Source organism: Oryctolagus cuniculus, chromosome 1 (assembly GCF_051225735.1).
Source record: "Oryctolagus cuniculus isolate XC-2025 breed Fujian yellow rabbit chromosome 1, ASM5122573v1, whole genome shotgun sequence".
In the NCBI taxonomy this organism is placed as follows: Eukaryota; Metazoa; Chordata; class Mammalia; order Lagomorpha; family Leporidae; genus Oryctolagus; species Oryctolagus cuniculus.
The window spans coordinates 199,432,667-199,453,116 of record NC_142867.1 but is presented as its reverse complement, the minus strand read 5'-3'; the positions used below and the strand labels follow the sequence as shown (position 1 = coordinate 199,453,116).

Sequence of the window (20,450 nt, the reverse complement as noted above, 5' to 3'; positions counted from 1 at the left end):
CGATCAAAACTCCTGCTTTCCAGGCCACATGAATACCTGCTGTGAGAACTGAGCTTGGTTACTGTTAAGTCCCGAGACTTGGCGGGGACAGCGGCGCACGAGACTTGAACGAAGTGGACGCGGGGCCGGCTGCGCAGTGGCGCTGAGCGCCGCGCTCTGTTGCCGGAACTAGCCCGAGTCGCGCGCCCTCGGCTCTGCCCCGCCCCCGCGGGTGGAAACAAAGGGGGCTCGGGCGCAGAGCCGGGCGGAGGGGAAAGGGGCGGAGCGCTTCGGCCTTCTGGCGCGCGGGGCTTCCCAGGTTTGTGCCGGCAAGGGGGAGGGGCGGGCAGCCCAGAAGTCAGAAGTGGGCGGGCCCTGTGCCCGAGCCTCCTGCGCGCGCAGCGGAAGGCAGTGCGCCGGCGCGCGGCAAGCCTGGTCCGCGAGCGTCCGGGCGGGCGCGGTGGGGCGGGGCCCCCCTCGTGCGGCGGTGCGGACCGTGCCGAGGCCCGGGCGGTTAGGGCGCGGGGGCGGAGAGGATGGAGCCTCCTAGGCGTTAGCCGATTCTGCCAGGTCTGAGCGTGCAGTCGTCGTTTCCTGGCGCGACCCGTGCGTGTGATGGTGCCGGGAGGAAGGAAGCGCCGTGACAGCGCCTCAGTCGGAGCCCGGGGTCCGGGGGTGAGGAGGCCCGGGGACGGCGGATCTGGCGAGCTGGCCGCTGGCTGGGCAAGCGGTCACAATAGGAGGCGGCGGCCCGGAGAGGAGCCGCGGGAGCAGCCCCGCAGGGCGGAGCCTCCCCTCGCAGGTACTGGCCGCTGCGGCCGTTGGCTCCCCGCGAGGGCGGGATGGGCCGGGGGCTGCTGGGCGCCTGCAGTGCCGCGCCCGGCGCCCGGCGGAGGTCTGGCCGGCCGCTCGGGGCTCTTTGTTCCTGCGGCGGCCGCTGTCGGGGAGCCGCGGCCCGCCGCTGTCAGGCAGATGGCCTCGTTCTCCCGCTCCCTCCCTTTTTGCTGAGGCGCAGGTGAAATGATGTCACCCAGAAGAACGCGGAACCCGGTCCTCCTGCTCCGCGGCTTTCTGCGCGGTCTGCGTTTGTTCTCAGGGGATGGAACTTCTTTTCAGGGCTGAAGAATGAGCGAGGTTGGTTTTTGAAAGGGAGTTTTTCAGGTTAGCGAGAGCCAAAGAGAATAAAGTTTTTGTTTTCGTGTATTTGGCTTGTAAGGGACGGCGCTTTTCTTTGTGTTGTAACAATGATGTGTGCTCTTACTCCGTAAAAGTTGGGGATGCTAATTCTTCTACCATAAATAGAAGCGAATGCTTACGTATAATCTTCAAATTGCCATTTCTTTTTCTTTAGCAGTGGACTTAACGGTTGAGAATTTAAATGTATTCAGTATTTGTACACAATCATTTGTTAACTAGAATCGCAAGCCTGTGGATCTTACTTGGCTTCGATTGTAGGTATTGTTGTAGTAAACACATTTACCACAGATACATTTAAATAGCAAGAAGTCCTTATAAGTAGGTTCAAAATAATTCATTCAGTGTTTTTATATGGACAGTTGGAATCAAAGTAAAATTGTTCTTTTATTAAGAGAACGTGGTCTAGTTTAAGTTCTACAGAAGTAACGCTACAAGACCACGTGGAGTTGTCAGGTCAGGTGTGGGAAGCTGTGACATAATCAAAAGATGAAATTTCTATGGAATTAAACTGGGGATTGTATCACTTTAGCTACGCTTTTCTGCATATTCTGCCTGCCTATAAATACACTTGTAATTCACCTTTTGAAAACCCATACTTTAGTTTTTATTATTAGCATCTATTTTTAAGTGGATTTTTATAATTTTCTTTTACCTATTCCCAAGAGAGCTGGAGGCCCTAGGGGCTATAGTTTTACTTCTGGGCCGGACTAGACCTAAGGGCTTCAGGTCCCCATGTGTAAAGTATGAAAGAGATGAACTTAAGCCTTCGCTGTGGTCTCTCCACCTCTGACAGCTTCTAGAAGATAGTTTGTGTTTCTACACTTGTTGGGATTTATATATGCTCATCCTCTACTTCTATATAACTAGAAATGTCTCTATTAAAGCCACCTGATTTTGGACCAAGAGTAAAGAGGCTGGCGTAGTGAGACACAACTGAATGTGTTAGCATCATAATGTAGAGTGTAGAGCTATTGTCTCTGCCAGCAGCATTGGATGAGGCTTTGGTTACCTTACACCAGTAGACTTTGCTTGTTTTTCACATTCTGAGGCTGTGAGTGGGAAGTATGGGTGAGAAATCCTTAGATAAGAATCGTTGTTAATTAGGTTCTTGATCAATACTCAAGGATTGGTCAAGACTATTTTGGGTCTTTCACTTCTAGTTTATTCCTTCTGGTTTTGTACATTTTGTGCTATACCTAGTTTTACTTGGGCCACTACCTTTGGTAATTCATTTTGCTGGAAATGTAGAACTTGATTACTCTTGATTGCTACATAGTATCTGAAGGCTACTTACTGGATTTTTGGTTGTTTTCTGTTAAGTACTTAGACAAGTTTTTGCTTCTACACTGGTTAACATAGCTTGCTTTTTCTCCAAACAGAGCAGACAGATTGTAAACTTGCTTGAGCCGTACAGTTTTTACCCAGTGCATTCGTTGGCAGATGTTAAGTATGTAATATGACATTGTTTATTTAGAGGAGATAAAGCAAAAGCTTGAACTCAGTGTAGTAAATTAACTAACAGGAGAGAAATTTGGACTAAACAGATGAAGAAGAGAGGTCATATATATAGTCTCAACTTAAATCTTTTCATGTTCCTTTTTAAAAGATCTAAATAAACACAACCTCACTTTCACCTTTGGGGCCCTATTGTCCTCATTTAGTTCCTGGTAATTGTCCATTTCTAGACCAAATCTTTTTGAGTGCAAGGGCTATTTCTCATTGTGTTCACATTATGATTGCAGTTTAGTAAGATGATCAAAATCACAAAGAGCTCATCTCGTTTCAACTCTTGTGAATCTTGCTATTTTATATGAGTATTGATTTGGGCTGGTCATGATCTAGAGATAATTCAAATCCTTGTAGTTCTTTAGAGTTTACCAGTCTAAGTAAAATGATTTTAGACACACCTCTTTGAGGAAAGAAAATCTGGTAGGGAAGGAAAGAAAAAATAGTTAAAAATGTGTAACTCTTGTTTTCCTTAATTTACTCCCATCTTCCTTCTCAGTACATGTGTTGAATCTAGGAGTTTGCTAATTGCATGTGTCTCACTTCCTCCTTCCTTGCTGTTAATTTATGGGACTGTGTACTGGGAAAAGGAAGTGGGACACCTTAGGTTGTTTTCACCAACGCGGATTCTCTGTGCTCCCAGGAAGACAGGGGTTCAATTTGTTGTTTGCTTTAATTTGGTTTTTGAAGAATGATCGTTCCAGTGCTGTATAGTAATGGTCCCTTGCTAATACTACTGCCTATTAGCTTTTCAAAAGTTAAAGTTTAGAGAAATGCATTATGATAGTTATGTAAAAGTAATAAACTTTTGTCATTTATTAGCTTTCACAGTTTTCCCTGTGCCATCTCTGTGTGATTGTTGAAACTTTGAGAAGAGTTAGATACTTGTTTTGTACCTCAAAAGATAGTAAGTCTTGGTGTGTCAGCACTGTCCACTGTTTGGACCTCAGCTTTCCAGGATCAGGTTCTTGATTTTTTCCCCCTACCTCTTTCATTAACATACTCAAAGTTGACCAAAGCTATTTTTTAATTAAATCAGCGTTATCAAGTTGGCGATTTATATACCATGGGATTCACTCATTGGCTCAATTCAGTGATTTTTATTATAGGGTTGTGCAGCCCTCACCACAATCACAATTTTAGAACATTTCTTCCATCACCAAAAGATCATTGTGCCAATTCAGGTCTGCATGTTGCATGGCTTTAAAGGCCGCAATCGTATTCCTTTTTCTAAGAGCCTCTTCCCTGCTCTACACTTGCAAAATTCAGAGAACTTTGCTTGTAAGACGTGAAAGCCAAGGAAACAGATTTGTCTTTGGTTCAGTGATAGAACTGTTGTCAAAGACTGGCAAGTCCTAATCTTAGGGGGCTGGGGATGGAGAGGGCACCAGCAAGGAGCGTAGTGCCATCAGTATCTCTTGATTATTCCTGCCTCATTAGTGGGTTCAGTGATCTGTGGGTGAGTGAATCATCTCTTCCCCTGCACTGATCAGAACTTATGTGTGCTTCCTTGAGTGCACAATCAAATCGTTTCATAGATTGGCTACCTTGTAGTCTTTGCCAGGGGCAGGGGTGATGGGGGGAGATTTTATTTATTTGAAAGGTAGAGTTACAAGTAGGAGAGACAGAGATCTTCCATCTGCTGGTTCACTCACCAAATGGCCACAGTGGCCAGGGCTGAGCCAGACTGAAGGCAAGAGCTTCATGTGGGCCTCCCATGTGGGTGGCAGGGACCCAAGCATTTACCATCTTCCCTTGTGCTTCCCCAGGCCATTAGCAAAAGCTAGATCAGAAGTGGAGCAGCCAGGATGCGAAATGGCGCCCATATGGGATGCTGACTTTGCAGATAGCAGCTTAACCTGCTACACCACAATGCTGGCCCCAATCCCTGTGGTTTTTAGAAGGAATTCTTAGTTTTTTCTTCCAAATCTTCTAAAATAACTTTTATCTCAAGTTTGAAGTTATGTTTATTTAGCTCCAATGTTAATCATAGCATTTAAATAAATTTAATACGATCTGATTACTTTCTGAGAGTAATATTTGCCATTATGGAAGCTGTGAGAATATTTTCAGAATGTTTGTACTTTTAGGTTATTTGGATTTGACCTCTTCATTTTATAGTTGCCCAGAGTTGGATCTAGAGAAGGAATAACTTCCTGGAGGTTTCAACTCATCTGGTTTTTGTTTTTCCTCTTTTATATTTGGCTATGATGTGGGTGCTTTTGATCAGTCAGTGTGCTGCTAGTAATAGTGAACACTTTTTTTTAATGGGCTGTTTGGGCCTTTGAACAATTTATTTTATAGAAAGTACTTTATTTAATACAGGCCTAAAAAGGTTGTGTGCCTACACAGCCTCTACCTTCTCAGAGAAATGTAAATGAATGAAGAAGGAAGCTATCATCAGAAGCAATTTTAGAGGAAACAAGTTCTGAACAATGTCTTGTCCTAAGCCCCCTATTATTTTTAACACAGTATCAGGTAATGGTTACTACAGTCTCCAAGGAAGGTTAAATGGTTGGTTATATTATGGTTATCAAAACCAGGGGAAGGCACATTAAAAAAAGAAGTGAGATTGGTACTTAAAATAGTGATATTGGTACTTAAAAGATTAAACTGTTTGCTGAAAACTTTGGTCTTGTGAGGCTATTGTTTTCATTTTTGCTGGGTGTATTAATCATAAGCTATATGCAAATAAGCATTAAAAATGAGAAGTTCTGGGAGTTGCAGATTTAATGCTGTCTCGGCATTTCCATGGCAGAATTTTTCAAATATAGTTTGTATCCTGAGAGAAGGCTGAAGTTACCAAATCTTTATACTATGCACTAGATAATAAATGTAGGGTTGTACCAATTTTCAGGTGTAGTGTAACCTTAGTTACACTTACTTAGTGATTGTAACTGAGGGAGAATTAATAAAAAGTAATACCTAAAACATTTTATGAAGAAATAAGTTGATTATTTAAAGCTATTTTAGATATTTAAAAATAGATCTTGTGGAATAGTTAATTATTAATCAAATTAGATTATAAAGAAGAATGTTATTATTATTTGAGAGAAGATAGAGACAAGACTCCTATCCTACTGGCTCACTCTCCCACGTGCTCACAACTTCACTGAAGCAGTAAATGTTACTCAAGCCAGGAGCTAAGTACTCAACCCATTCTTCTGTATAAGTGGTAATAACTCGCCGGCGCCGCGGCTCACTAGGCTAATCCTCCGCCTAGCGGCGCCGGCACACCGGGTTCTAGTCCCGGTCGGGGCGCCGGATTCTGTCCCGGTTGCCCCTCTTCCAGGCCAGCCCTCTGCTGTGGCCAGGGAGTGCAGTGGAGGATGGCCCAGGTGCTTGGGCCCTGCACCCCATGGGAGACCAGGAAAAGCACCTGGCTCCTGGCTCCTGCCATCGGATCAGCGCGGTGCGCCGGCCGCAGCGCGCCGGCCGCGGCGGCCATTGGAGGGTGAACCAACGGCAAAGGAAGACCTTTCTCTCTGTCTCTCTCTCTCTCACTGTCCACTCTGCCTGTCAAAAAAAAAAAAAAAATAAGTGGTAATAACTCAGTCACGTGAATAACCCCCCTGCCTCCCAGGGTCTGCATTAGCAGGAAGCTGGAATCCAGAGCTGGGTATTGAACCCAGGTACTTGTTTTGTGGGTTGAATTTGAACCTTGGAGTCCAATAGACTGAGGCTCAAATATGATTTTTGGCTTTTCTTTCTCTTTCTTTATTTACATTTATTTGAAAGTCAGAGGAGAGACAGAAAGAGATACTCCATCCTCTGGTTCACTCCCCCAGATTGTTGCAGTGGCCAGGGCAGGGTCAGGCTAAAGCCAGGAACCAGGAGCTTGTTTGGGGTCTCCCACATGGGTAGCACTTGAGCCATCTTCCACTGCTTTTCCTAGGCCGTTAGCAGAGAGCTGGATCGGAAGTGCAATAGCCCAGACATGAACTGGCGCCTGGTGCGCATATGGGATGCTAGGGTCACAGGTGGTGGCTTTGCCTGCTGCACACAACACTGGCCCCCTGATTTTGATACTTTTTTTAAATTTTTTTTTTTTTATTTTTTGACAGGCAGAGTGGACAGTGAGAGAGACAGAGAGAAAGGTCTTCCTTTTGCCGTTGGTTCACCCTCCAATGGCCACCGCGGCCAGTGTGCTGCGGCCAGCGTACCGCGCTGATCCGATGGCAGGAGCCAGGTACTTATCCTGGTCTCCCGTGGGGTGCAGGGCCCAAGTACTTGGGCCATCCTCCACTGCACTCCCTGGCCACAGCAGAGAGCTGGCCTGGAAGAGGGGCAACCGGAACAGAATCCGGCGCCCCGACCGGGACTAGAACCCGGTGTGCCGGCGCCGCAAGGCGGAGGATTAGCCTAGTGAGCCGCGGCACCGGCCCTGATTTTGATACTTCTAAGCTATGTGACTTTAAGAAAGTCAGTTAAACCTGATAGGAGATGTTTAACGATCAGAGAGCCCAGTTAGGTTCCTGGCACAAAATTAGCTATTACCAGATTGAGATGTTAAAAACTGCTGTAAATGCTTAAATAAAAAGTCTTGGCTTTTATTTTTTATTTTTTTAAAAGATATTTTTTGAAAGGCACAGTTCGAGAGAGAGGGAGAAAGATCTTCACTGGTTCACTCCCCAGATGGCCCCACCTGCCAGGCTGAAGCCGGGAGCCAGGAGCTTCATCTGAGTCTCACATGGGTGCAGGGGCCCAAAAACTTGGACCACCTTCTGCTGCTTTCCCAGGCATATTAAAAGGGGGCTGGATCAGAAGCAGAGCAGCCCACAAGGGATGCCAGCGTAGTGGGTGGTAGTTTAACCTGCTATCCCCAGTGCCAGCCCTAGTTTTGTTTCATAATCAAGTTAGAAGTCAGAATTCTGGAAAAGAAACTTTCCTTGTATGTGGTACAATAATTGTTATTCTGGTTAAAAACATATATGGTTTTTTTTTTTTCTGTTGTGTGTAACAAGTGACCACATGTGAATTTGCTTAAAACACAAATGTATTTTCTCACAGTTTTCTTGAATCAGGCATCCTGGTATAGACTAACAGCTGGTCACTCTGATAAGAATCTTAGGTAGTTATAGCTGTGATTTAATAAGACTGGGTGTGTCCTCTTCCATGTTCACTGGTTGTTGATAAATTGTGTTTCTTAAGATTACAGTGAGGAGCTAGAATGTGATTATTGAGGCCCCTTGTTTTCTTTGTAGCTGTCAACTGGAGACTACTCTCAGGACTCTAAGGCGTGGCTATGTCTTCTGACAGTGCAGCAATTTTGTCTCAAGGGCTGGCAGGATATCTTCAGGAAGGATGGCTTCTCCTTTAGGATCCTTTTCTGAATGAGTCAGTCCTACCCATGACAACCTCCATCTTTGATCAACTTAAAATCAGCCTATTTGTGATTTCATCATGGGAATGAATCACTGTGAATATGATTATTCACAGTGCCCACCTACAAGGGAGGGCTTGTATGGCAGATGTATACTAGAGGAGGAAACCCTGGGGAACATGTTAGGTAGGTAGTCTGCCTTCCCCCACTACTCCATCTCCCAAATGTGTGATTTTATCTCACCCAGTGAGAATATACCTGATTTTGATAAAGCCCATCTACTGTTTAGTCCCAGACTTAATTTAACTACAAGACTTAGCTTTTTACCATTGTCTGATTTGTCTTCTCTTTTTTTATAAGTAAGTGGAGCACTGGCCAAAAGACACTCTTTTTTGGTCCTTTTGTGGGTAGGAGACTATATGCTAGAAATTGATTAACTTCTGACCACAGGGGCTAGGGTTGTCAGGTTTTAATTTATTTATGACCAAAATTTTATATTTTCAAAGGAACAAAGACTGAAGGAGAGGAAACATTTACCCTTTGATTTTTCTTCCAACCACCTACTTTGTACTGCTGATTTGTAAGACTGCTTTGGGCATTATGTAGTTGGAGACAGATGGCCTTTTTAAACCACTCTACAAAGGTTACTTACTGTGTAAATTAAAAATGTAAGAGGATTGCAGAAAGATTATTGAACCTACATACAGGAACACAGACCATTTTGAGAGAGAATTGCTTTAAAAAATGATAAAAAACACTCCTTAGTTTGAGTTGAATCAGGAATGTGATCCACAGCTGTTTCTAGGAAATCTTGTCTTATTCTTACCCTCAGAAAGAGTCAGGCTCTTACTTGCGTATGATTTTTTTTTTTGTCTGTCTGACAGCATTTGAATATTATGCTGCAGCTCAGGGACGGAGTCCATGTTTTTTCTGTCTTTACTCACATAACTTTGTCTTGTAGGAGACAATTAGTAAATATTCCTTGATTCAGCAGTGCATACTTCTTCCATAGTAAAGAATATTAGTGCACACTTATTTGCAGTAGAGAGATAAAAACATTTTATATAGCATCCTGGTGAATTCTAAAGTGCTTTGCTTTTTATTCCTAGGAGGGTCTTTGGGGAGGTACTTTTACCAGTAGCATGGTTAGCTATTTACCAAGCTCATGAAAAACAGTAACAAAAAATCGTAAAGGGCTTAGGAAAGTTATTTCAGCAGGGATATAAACACAGTTAACATTCAACTTCATGATGTGTTTTCTACCTTCCTCTCTGGCAGTTTCCTTTCTGTCCAGTTATGCTGAACATTTTGTTGTTTCTTGTCTACACTGTTTCTGTCTTTTGACAGTTAATGTTTCCACAGCATCTGGTATCTACTCTATGAAAGTATTTATATTGTATGGTGACTTTTTAATAGCATACTTCCTTTAAAAAAAAGAAAAGATTATTTATTTATTTGAATAGGGAGGTAGTCTGGCCCAGACATGAACTGGCACAGAGAGAATGCAGAGAGGCAGCGAGAACGAGAGAGTATGAGGTCTCTCCCCTGCTTCATTCTCCAAATGGCCGCAACAGCCAGATCTGGGTCAGTCCAAAGCCAGGAGCCTCTTCTGGGTCTCCCATGTGGGTGCAGGGGTCTAAGTGCTTGGGTCATCTTCCACTGCTTTCCCAGTCCATAGTAGAGAGCTGGATCAGAAGTGAAGCAGCCAGGTCTCAACCTGGCAGCTTTACCAATTATGCCACAGTGCAGGCCCCAACATGTACTTCTTGAAGGCGGGAAACCATGCCTTTTCTTTTTGCTTTAATGCCTACCATTGAATTTACACTTAGATGTTAAGACTGAATAAATGAATGGGCAGTGAAACATTTAAAACAAGATAGTATTCAAGTATATGATTTTTAGTGTAGGGACAAGCTGATCCTAAAGCCTCAATTTCCAAGGAGGATTCACTGTCACAACACAGTGATGTTCATGATTTATTAAGTGCCAGAAATTAAGTATATTTACATATTTGTTTAAGGGGATTAAGTGACAATCAACACAAGCATTTAAAGCATGCAATCGTTTACTTTCAGATTTAAGATTTTGTCCTTTATTCTTTAGGACAGTTGCCAGCTTGTGTTGATTAGAGCTCAGCTCTCCATGGTCAAACAAAAGGTTACTATATATCATATGGTGTACAGTCACATGTATGATAGTTACAGAAGTTTTACTACAGATATTGTTTCTCATCTTTCTTTCTTTGCATAATCAATTGGAAGGTTAACTGAAAAATAGAATAAGGGAACATATTAATCTTAGTCCAGGTAAACACTCATCATTCTGTGTCTGACACACATGATTTTACCTTGAGTTTTCTTAATGTGAAGTCCTTTAGGATTTTAGAATAAACACCTATAGGAAAACTGGCAGTAGATGTTTTTGGGGAACAGGGAGGACTTGGTGTTCTTGAGCTGTGCTGATTTGTTTAACAAGGTTTTTATAACAGATCGATCCATTGCCAGAGGCAGCCTTTGCCATTCTTATGTTTTGATGTTTAAAATTACTGTTTACTTTCTTTCCAGTCTCGGCTAGCAAAATCACCAAATATCTAGGAAACCCAACTATCCATCACAGGCATGATTCTCCACATTGGTGCAGCTAGCCATGAACTATCCTTTTCTTCTCCCTCTTTTTCCCAGATATCTCCCGGGGCCAATTCAGCACCTCTACCTGGCCATCCTAACAAGGTGATTTGTGAAAGGGTGAGACTTCAGAGCCTGTTCCCTCTCCTCCCAAGTGATCAGAACACTACCGTTCAAGAGGATGCTCACTTCAAAGCTTTCTTCCAGGTTCTTATATATTTCCCTTTCCCTACATAGGGCTGAAAGCCACAGATAGATTCTAGGAAAGCTTGCAACAAATTCTCAGTATCTTCTTATTTTTTGTTATATGTAGGAATAAGTTCTTCTTAGAGGATTTCTTTAATGTAACTTTTCCAGCCGGCTTTTCTGAAGAACGTTTGTCTTCTCTTGAGCTACTGTTAATTATTTGACCAGTTAATAATGTTCTTATTGTTTGACCTTTTTGATCTTAATCATTTGTCTTAATAATCCAGGTTCTGTAGGAAAGTAGAAAATGTCATAGAATATGTGAACTTGTGAAGGAAAGGAAAAATGGAAACATAAGATTTTTAAAAGTCATCCTTGCTTATTTACTTAGTGCCCAGAATTTTATAATGTGTATTTCTGAAAGAGAACATGGTTACTTTGCCTTTTATGACTTTTGGTTCCTTGGTTAAAATGTGATTTGAAAATTGTTTTTGAAGATTGATTTATTTGAAAGTTATAGGGAGTGAGATCTTCCATCTCCAGATGGCCACAACAGCCAGCAGTTGGCTAAAGCCTAGAGCCAGGAGCTTCATGGGTGGCAGGGGCCCAGGTACTTGGGCCATCCTCCACTGCTTTCCCAGGCACATTAGCAGGGACCTGGATTGGAAGTGGAGCAGCCTGCACTGGAATCAGGGCCCATATGGGATGCTGGTGTTGCAGGCAGCCGCTTTACCCACTACACCACAATGCTGGCCCATGATTTAAACGTTTTTAAAAATACGGAACAAGAAAATTAGATATAAATGACTTAAACCATTATTAGGCTATTAATAATATTCCTGGGATCTGCTCACATAAATCATGGGCTACTAGACTTTCAGTGCATATTCCTAGGGAAGCTTGTTTTGGTACTGGATGACACTATTAACAGAAAAGAAACCCAATGGCATAACTGCTTCTCTGTGGTGGGCTTAGGGGGCCAAGTCATTTATTTATACATGTATGCACCTGATAGTTGCTAACCAAGGCTGGGACTTGAGGGTAAAGACAGTTCATTTTCTTTCTGTGTAGGGGTGACAGGTTGGGAGCTGGAACTAGTTTGAAAAAAAAAAATGCTTGTGACACATTTTAAGTTGGAGATAGGAAATTTCTGGGAACAAGCCATATAAATGATCCAGGATTATTCAATCTGACAGGTATTCCTTTTTGAAATTTGTGCTAAGTTCTCTGTTTCCCATGTATTAATTCCTTTTATTTTGATTTTTAAAAAAGATTTATTTATTGAAATAGTGACAGGGAGAATTCTTCCATCCTCAGATTCCCTCTCTAAATGGCCATGACCTCTGGGTCTGTGTTAGGCCAAAGCCAGGAGCCAGGAGCTATGCTTGGTCTCCCATGAGTGCCAGACACCCAGGTTTTTAGGCTATCTTCTGCTGGCTTCCTAGGCTAATAGAAAACTGCATCAGAAATGGAGCAGTGCCGGCGCTGTGGTGTAGTGGGTAAAGCTACCAGTTGCAGTGCTGGCATCCCATATGGGTGCCGGTTTGAGACCTGGCTGTTCCACTTCGGATCCAGCTCTCTGCTGTGGCCTGAGAAAGCAGTGGAAGATGGCCCAAGTCCTTAGTCCCCTGCACCCATGTGGGAGACCTGGAAGAAGATTCTGGTTCCTGGCTTTGGATTGGCCCAGCTCTGGCTGTTGCGGCTGTTTGTGGAGTGAACCAACGAATGGAAGCTTGCTCTCTCTCTCTGCCCCTGCCTCTCTCTAACTCTGCTTTTCAAATAAATTAAAAATAATAATAAAAAGCAGCCAGGACTCCAAAATGGCACTTTAGTATGGGATGCAGGTATCACAAGCAGCAGCTTAACCAGCTGTAGCACAGTGCTGGCCTCTGTTTTTAAATTTGGAGAATAAACCTAGGTATGGTTGTTATTTCTAGGTAAGGAAATAGGCTCAGAAAATCTCACTGAGATGCCCATTCACATCCAGTTATTATTGGCAGAGCAGGGACCAAAATCCAACTGAAGCTGTATCCTATCTACTGTATCATACTATCTTTAGATACATCAACAGGTATAGTGTAAACATAGTGAAGTATGTGTTGAGGCATAGATATCAGTATTGAATTAAATGACATTGATTACCATTTTTGATTATGGCTAAAGTAGCTTGATATTTAGATAACTGATAGATAAGGAAAGGGTTGACTCCATAGCTTTACTGCTGGCACCAGTAAACATTTTTTTGGACACTTTGTGTGTTCTCTAGATCCCCTTTGATTCTTCAGATATTAACATTTAATTTAAACTTAGAGAACAGCTGCCAAATGCAATAAATTTAAACAGCTGTTTTGAAAATAAAATTCTGATATAGCCAGTTGCCTTCAGGTATTGCAGAAAGTGAAAGGTGTTAAATTTGTATTTGCAGTCTTAATTCTTTCCTTTAACTTGAACCAAGACCTTTAGTATATTTTGCTCCTAAGGGAGACCAGAGGTTTTCTTTACTCAGCAACTATCCTGCCACTGTTCTCTGTGAAGCAAATAATTGATACTTGGAACTAATTTTGATAATAAAATTGGGTGTAATTTCTTCGTTCCAGTTATGCTTCCCTTAGATAAAAACTTAGCTTTCCTTTTCATGTGGTAACTTATCCAGCCATCTCCTGTCCTTACAAAAGTTATTCCCTTAAAGCCTTTGCTTTCTTTTTCTTGGCTTTCCTCCAAGTACCCACCCTCTCACCTCTGTACTTTTCCTTTACTTCAAAATAATTCACTTTAAACAGACTTACCTGCCTCTTCCATTTTATTTTCTTAAGGCACCCTTTCTACTTCGTTATCTTAGATAAAACTCTTTTTCTGAGGACATGACTTCTCCAGCAGCCTTTTCTAGGGGTAAGGAAATAGTTTTTTTCCCCTCACTCCAATGGGGTTGAGTGTGTGCCTAGTAATTAGGGTGGTCATAGAGAACAAGGGAAGTGCTGGTACTCTCCTGAGCCCTTATATTTTTTCTGACTACCAGTTTTTGAATGAAAAGCTCATCCTTTTTTTTAGCTTTTCTTCGTGTGTGTGTGTATGTTAGTCACCTCCATTATTTATCACTGTCCTTGTTTATTAAGAACTCTACTTTGATCCTGCTTTTTTAGATTTTTGCTGTACAACTACTAGTCCAGATTTTTAGTTGCAAAAAATTGTCTTTCACATTTTGCCTGGTTTATGACTTTTTTAAAAGATTTATTTAGACTCTTTAAATTATGAAGTATTTCATATATCCAAGTTACAAAGTATAGAGCAGATACATATGATAAATCACCATCCAGTTTAAGAAATTAACCATTAGTGATACTTATGAAGCTTCCATAAGACTCTCCATACAATATCCACCTGTTGCCATACCTATGCCTCAGGGTAAACATCTGTGATTAGTATCTTTTCGCTTATTTGTATGGATATTCTTGGATGCATGGATGCTGTACTGTTCTATTTTGCTTGTTTCTGAACTTACTGTAAGTGGTATACTTTGTGTACTTTTGAGATTCATCCATTTTAATGTATGTCCCTCTTTGCTTGATTCATTTTGCTGCTCTAATATTCCAGTATTTGAGCATATAAACTCTTGTTTATCCTCTTTCTTTTTGATTGACATTTGGGTAAACTTTTATGATTACTGTAATGCTTCTGACCATTGCATTTGTTGCCTAATACACATTTAGTTGATAATTTAATGAATCTATGATTCTCTGTTTTTAATGGTTTCAAGTCTGTGCCTCAAATTTAAAAATTTTAATTGATCAGTGTAGACATCTTTGTTTATAGATGAAAATTATTATAGTTACGAGTACTTGAGCTAGTATTGTGCTGGAATTAAATATAGTGGTTGAAAACTGTTATATCACCAAGTTAACTTTTTATGAACCGGTGATGTTTGGTACAATTAAAAATTGGGAAAAGTCTAGACCATATACATCACTAATGTGTTATTAAGAGACGGCCATGTGGGCTTTTCTAGACTTATGAAGGCAGCTTATGTGTTCCTGTGGATTAGCAGTTATAGCCTGTGATAGTCACAAAGTATTTTCACTCATTATGGAGGGATTGCAATTTTAAATTACACACTGGAATCCTATTCCAGGTACTCACTGCACAGAGGACTTATTTTCTTTGGGTTTTCATGGGGAAAACCACCAACTTACACCATGGCAAAAAGCAAAATTCTGATTGCTTTTGCTTGCTTATTGGTAACTGTTGAAAACACATCATACAAGGCCTCTTTTCCCTCGTCTCTACAAATACAGTAACATTCCAAGAGGATGTTTGCTTTGTCTGGTTGAGAAATTCGGTTTATCCTGAAATCTCTTTGAGCCCAGGTCTGTTAGCGCTGTTACATTGCTTCTCAGCCTTTTGGCTACGATCAAGTGTAGAGCTGTGTATATCAAAAATTGAAAGTCATGTAAGACAAAGACTATGTACACTGCATATGTAGTTCAAGAGTAGTATATTGAACAGTCAGTTCAATTTCACTAAGGGAAACATTTTACATATATGTGAGAATGATTTAAAGATTTGAGCTTGTGGAGAATTAAATGAGGTAATGTATATAGATCATTTTGTGAATTATATTGTATGATCCCCAAATATAAAATTACTGATTTTCTGCTTTTCCCTGCTTATATTTTTCCCTACCAAAAAATATAAATAAATAAAAAATCTGTCTTGATTATTCTTTACTAGCAAGTCTAAGGGAAAGAGTTGTCTGTCCTTTTTGATGATAGAGAACCAGGTTGCAGGGGCAGGGGTGTGGATATCACATTCCTTCTCTGTTTACCCCTTGCTTCTTGGTGAAGTAACTCCTTGGGGCTCACTCATGGTGAAGTCAGATGTGTATTAGTCATCATTTTAATAGGACTTGGAACTTGCTTCTGTTTTGGGCAAAATTTATCAGTACGGCATCTCCCATTACCTCCAAAATGTCCTGATATACTCCTGTACCCGAGATAGATTACAAGTATTAAATAAGTTTTTTTCTATAGCATATAATGACTTCTGACTTGCTTTGGTGAAATCATGGAAAACACTCAGGCCAGTCTCCAGGGTTGTTTTCACTTCTAATGATGTTTTGGTTGCATAGTGGCTTGGTGTTAATAGAAGTGTAATCTTTAAATCATTTTATCAGAGTCTTAATGATAAGTGTTAAACATCCCTACTTCCCTCCCTTTGTAACCCCAGCCCTCCTTGGCTCTCTTGATCCCTAAGTCTGTGCCAGTGTTCTATACTGCAGTATCTGTATAATGTTCTGTACCAGTAGAAATAGGACTTGGAGGTTGTTATCATCTGATATTTTGAAGTCAGCCTGCTGGCACACAATCAACAAGAAAAAGGAGTTTCTCCCCTAGAGAACCCAAAGCATAAATTTTTCTTTTGTGGTAATTTATCTTTAGGAACTTATGCTAAGAGTTCCTTATCTCTTAGTTCATTGGTTCTCAAAATTTGGTACTGGCTAAGCAACATCAAGCATGGGCTGGAATCATATTAGAAGTGCTGGTTTGTGGGCCTCAGTCCAGACTTTCTGAATTAGAGATTGAGGGGAAGACCAGCAGTCTGCTGTTGAGTCATGCAAAAGTTTTAGAACTGCTGGCCTGTGTTTTGGATTATCCCTTCATATTTGACTTTGCATTTATTTCTGTCAAGAGTCCTAGAGGTTGTATGGTTCTGAGTGAGTTTTTATATTAGTTTATGAACATACAGCTTTGTGGACAAAATTTGAATCTAAAACTTGATGTGAAGAGCGATCTTGGGTTTGAATCCTCCTGGAAGAAATTCCTTCTCTGTTCAAAGTTGCAACATTTTCCTTGTTAACTCTGTGCCATTGGGATGACCTTTTCTGGTCTTCCCTTCTTTGTATGTATACTGTTAAGGAAATTTTGACTGCATGTGCGGGGGGTGGGGGGTGCCCTCAGTGATAGGGCTTACCTTTTGTTCCTTCAGAGAGAATCTAAAACTAAAAACAAGCCTGGTTTTCAGTATTCCTCCATGTTTTGGGGTTCTTGCTAATTTCCCAGTTTTCCTGAGTTCAGCAGTACATTTAGAAAGTATGTTTTGTTAATACATTATTTCTGTATCTTTTTGTTAGGATTTTCACATTTAGTCTGTGATTTTTTTCACAACCCAGGTGTTTGGTGTTACTTTATCAAATTATAATTGTTATGTTTTGTTTTGTAACTATAATGCCAGCCCCCTAGGTTAATTGAAAAATTAAAAGAAATTAATTTGCAAGTTAGAGATTTTACATCTCTACTGGTTCACTCTCCAGAATGCCCACAAGAGCTGGAGCCTGGAACTCAGGTCTTCCATGTGAGTGGCAGGGACCTAAGCACTTGAGCCATCGTCTTGCTTAGTGGCTCCCAGAGTGCGTATTAGCAGTGGAGCTGGAACTTGAACCTGGGTACTCAACTATGGGATGTGGACTTTCCAAGCAGCATCCTAACCCCTGCTTCAGACTCCTACCCCATTTCTAGATCAGAAGCAATAAATATTTTTAGGAATATTGTTTACTGTTTGTTACCAGCTGTAGGGATAGCCTGTTTCTAGTGTTTATGTAGAGTTCATGTATGAGTTTGTCAGTTCTTGGTGATTCTACTGCATAATTTTGCTATTCAGAATGTCAGAAGTTTCTATGATTATTGACTGATTTGCTTATTAAAATCAAGGGATAAGATTAAGTGTACTAAATTAAAAATATTTTTTAAAGGTTTTTTATTTGAAAGAGTTGCGGAGAGAGAGAGAGAGAAAGAAAGAGATCTTCCATCCACTTGGTTCACTCCGCAAGTGGCTGCAACATACAGAGCTGAAACAGGACAAAGCTAGGAATTGGGAATTCCATCTGGATCTCCCATGAGGATGACAGGGACCCAAGCCCTCAGGCTATCTTCTCCTATTTTCTCAGGAACATTAGCAGGGAGCTGGATCGGAAGTGGAGTGGCTGGTACGCAAATTGGCACCCATAAAGGATGCCAACATAACAGGTGGTGCCTTAATCCACTGTGCCACAATGCTGGTCCCACTTTTAAAAGTTTCTAAAGGGGCCGGTGCCATGGCACAGTGGGTTAATCCTCCGCCTACAGTGCCAGCATCCCATATAGACACCGGTTCTAGTCCCGGCTGCTCCTCTTCCGGTCCGGCTCTCTGCTGTGGCCTGGGAAGGCAGTAGAGGATAGCCTGGGTGCGTTGGGGACCAGGAGAGTGCTCCTGGCTTCGGATCAGTGTCGCTCTGGCCGTTGCGGCCATTTAGGGAGGGGGCCAACGGAGGGAAGACCTTTCTCTCTGTCTCTCTCTCTCACTATCTGTGACTCTACCTCTCAAATAAATAAAATCTTAAAAAAAAAAAAAAAGATATATTTGAGAGACAAAGCTCCCTGCTTCTGGTTCAATCCCCATTTGTCTTCAGTGGGACAAGGCTGGGAGCTGAGAACGCAATCTGAGTCTCCCACATGAGTTCCGTATCCAGCACAGATACCATGGGATATTGGGCAAAATGCCTACCCCCCAAGTGTAATTTAAAAACAAACAAACAAACAAAACATTAAATCCAGGAAGAAAATAAGGTTGGTATGTTGATAGCAAGAGTTATAAAAGCATATCATATTTGTATATGGCTTTGAAAACAATTTTCTATTGTAATTATAATGACAACTGAATTATAATATTTCTTAAATATAAAAGGAAAATGACATGATTTTTGAAATACCTCTTGTAAATAATTTTGGAATGATCAAGTGGAACTATTAAGCGATTTGTTGTATTTCTGTCAGTTTGAAGAAAAATAATTCTGTTTTATATGTTTTTCTCTTTAAAATCTAACAATGTAGTATGTAGCCCTATATGTTCTTTTTGCTAATGTTTTGATTTTTGTGTTAGCAGCACGTCGCAATTATTTTGAACCAAAAAGTGCTTTAATGCCCAAATAATGGGAACTTTTAGGAGTATTAGGAGTAGAGACAGGAGCAGCTCCAGTAGAAAACAGCCTCAGGGCCGGCGCCATGGCTCACTTGGTTAATCCTCTGCCTGCGGCACTGGCATCCAATATGGGCGCTTGGTTCTAGTCCTGGTTGCTCCTCTTCCAGTCCAGCTCTCTGCTGTGGCCTGGGAGGGCAGTGGAAGATGGCCCAAGTGCTTAGGCCCCTGCACCCACGTAGGAGACCAGGAGGAAGCACCTGGCTCCTGGCTTCCGATCACTGTAGCGGCCATTTGGGGGGTGAACCAACGGACAGAAGACCTTTCTTTCTGTCTCTCTCTCTCACTGTCTAACTCTGTCAAATAAATAAATAAATAAAGCGTTATCTGATGTTCAGCTAATTGATAATTTTGACAGTTTTGGTGAAACTCAATTGGGAAATTGAGTTGGATGGAGAATCTTAGAGAGTAAGTAGTGGCAATTAAGTGATCCGTGTCAAGTTTACATTTAGTAACACCAAGCTGTAATCCTTGAAAACTTGAGGGGTACTCCCAACCTGAGACATGCTAGTTAAGAACTGATGTTCTCCATCAGTTTACTGTTTCTGTATTTTTTTTTTTTTAATCTCATTTCATACATATAGCCCTTATTAAAGAAGATATAAAGTAATGGCCTAAACAACAAGAATAATCATGAGTATGTTTTATAATCAAGTTGTGGGCCTACTCAGGAGGAGGGCCTGCCTCTAAGGTGAAATTTCATCCAACAGTTGACAGTTAATGCCTAAAAGAGTAACTGACAGCTGATCAGAAAGCTGTGAAATTCCTCAGTGTCAAAGAACTATACAAAACGTTATTGCACTACTCTGTGTTGTTACCTAATGTATTTTATGATAAGTTTTGAAAATGTAGTTAATTTTTCATTTGATTCATTTATCTCCTGTTCATCTCCTTTCCCCTAACCCCTTTCCTGCATTTTTAAGAAAGATTTTTAATTTGGATTGTGTGTGTGTTGTGTGTGTGTGTGTGTGTGTGTAAATATCTGTTAGGCTAAATATATTTAAACACGTAGCATGTGCAGTAATACGAAATCCTGAAAAGGTCTTAATCTCTTGATTGATTTTATTGCATTGGCAGAGTGAAGATAGTCCAAGTCCCAAGAGACAGCGCCTCTCTCATTCAGTCTTTGATTATACATCAGCATCACCAGCTCCCTCACCACCAATGCGACCATGGGAGATGACATCAAATAGGCAGCCCCCTTCAGTTCGACCAAGCCAACATCACTTCTCAGGGGAACGATGCAACACACCTGCACGCAACAGAAGAAGGTTAGTTGACTGCAACTTATTTCTTAAAATTTTCTTCCATTGATAGGTTTGTCAGTATTTCTTAACATCAGGAAACATTTTTCTGAAGGCATTTCATTAATACATCAACACATATGTATGCATACATTCACAAAAACATTTCAAGTTGTTTGGGTTCCCACACTAGGTCATAAGAGTTCATTTAGCTTGTAATTGACGTGTGAAGAAATTGAAAAGGGCTAACATGATTTACCTAGAATCAACTCATGCTATTATATATGAATTCAACTATCTTATGGTTTAAGACGTGCTAGCCTGAATACTTATTACTATTTTGTAGTTGATATCTGTAATGAAGCTAATGAAACATATATATCTTAG

The 20,450-nt window shown here is 41.3% G+C and overlaps 1 protein-coding gene across 20 annotated transcripts in view; it reads left to right on the top strand.

The window, feature by feature from the left end:
* RNF38 (ring finger protein 38) overlaps positions 1–20,450 on the top strand; it is a 139,926-nt gene that overhangs the window by 85,903 nt on the left and 33,573 nt on the right. For 5 of the 20 annotated variants that reach the window (XM_051856452.3, XM_089300939.1, XM_089300913.1 and 2 more), the window contains one exon: positions 19,897–20,090. In XM_051856452.3, the coding sequence (XP_051712412.2) occupies positions 19,897–20,090 (194 nt within the window). Of the gene's footprint in view, positions 1–198; positions 299–382; positions 782–975; positions 1,114–10,686; positions 10,837–19,896; positions 20,091–20,450 lie in introns of those variants that run through there. The other 15 variants (XM_070054354.2, XM_089300928.1, XM_089300909.1 and 12 more) reach the window with 14 other exon arrangements.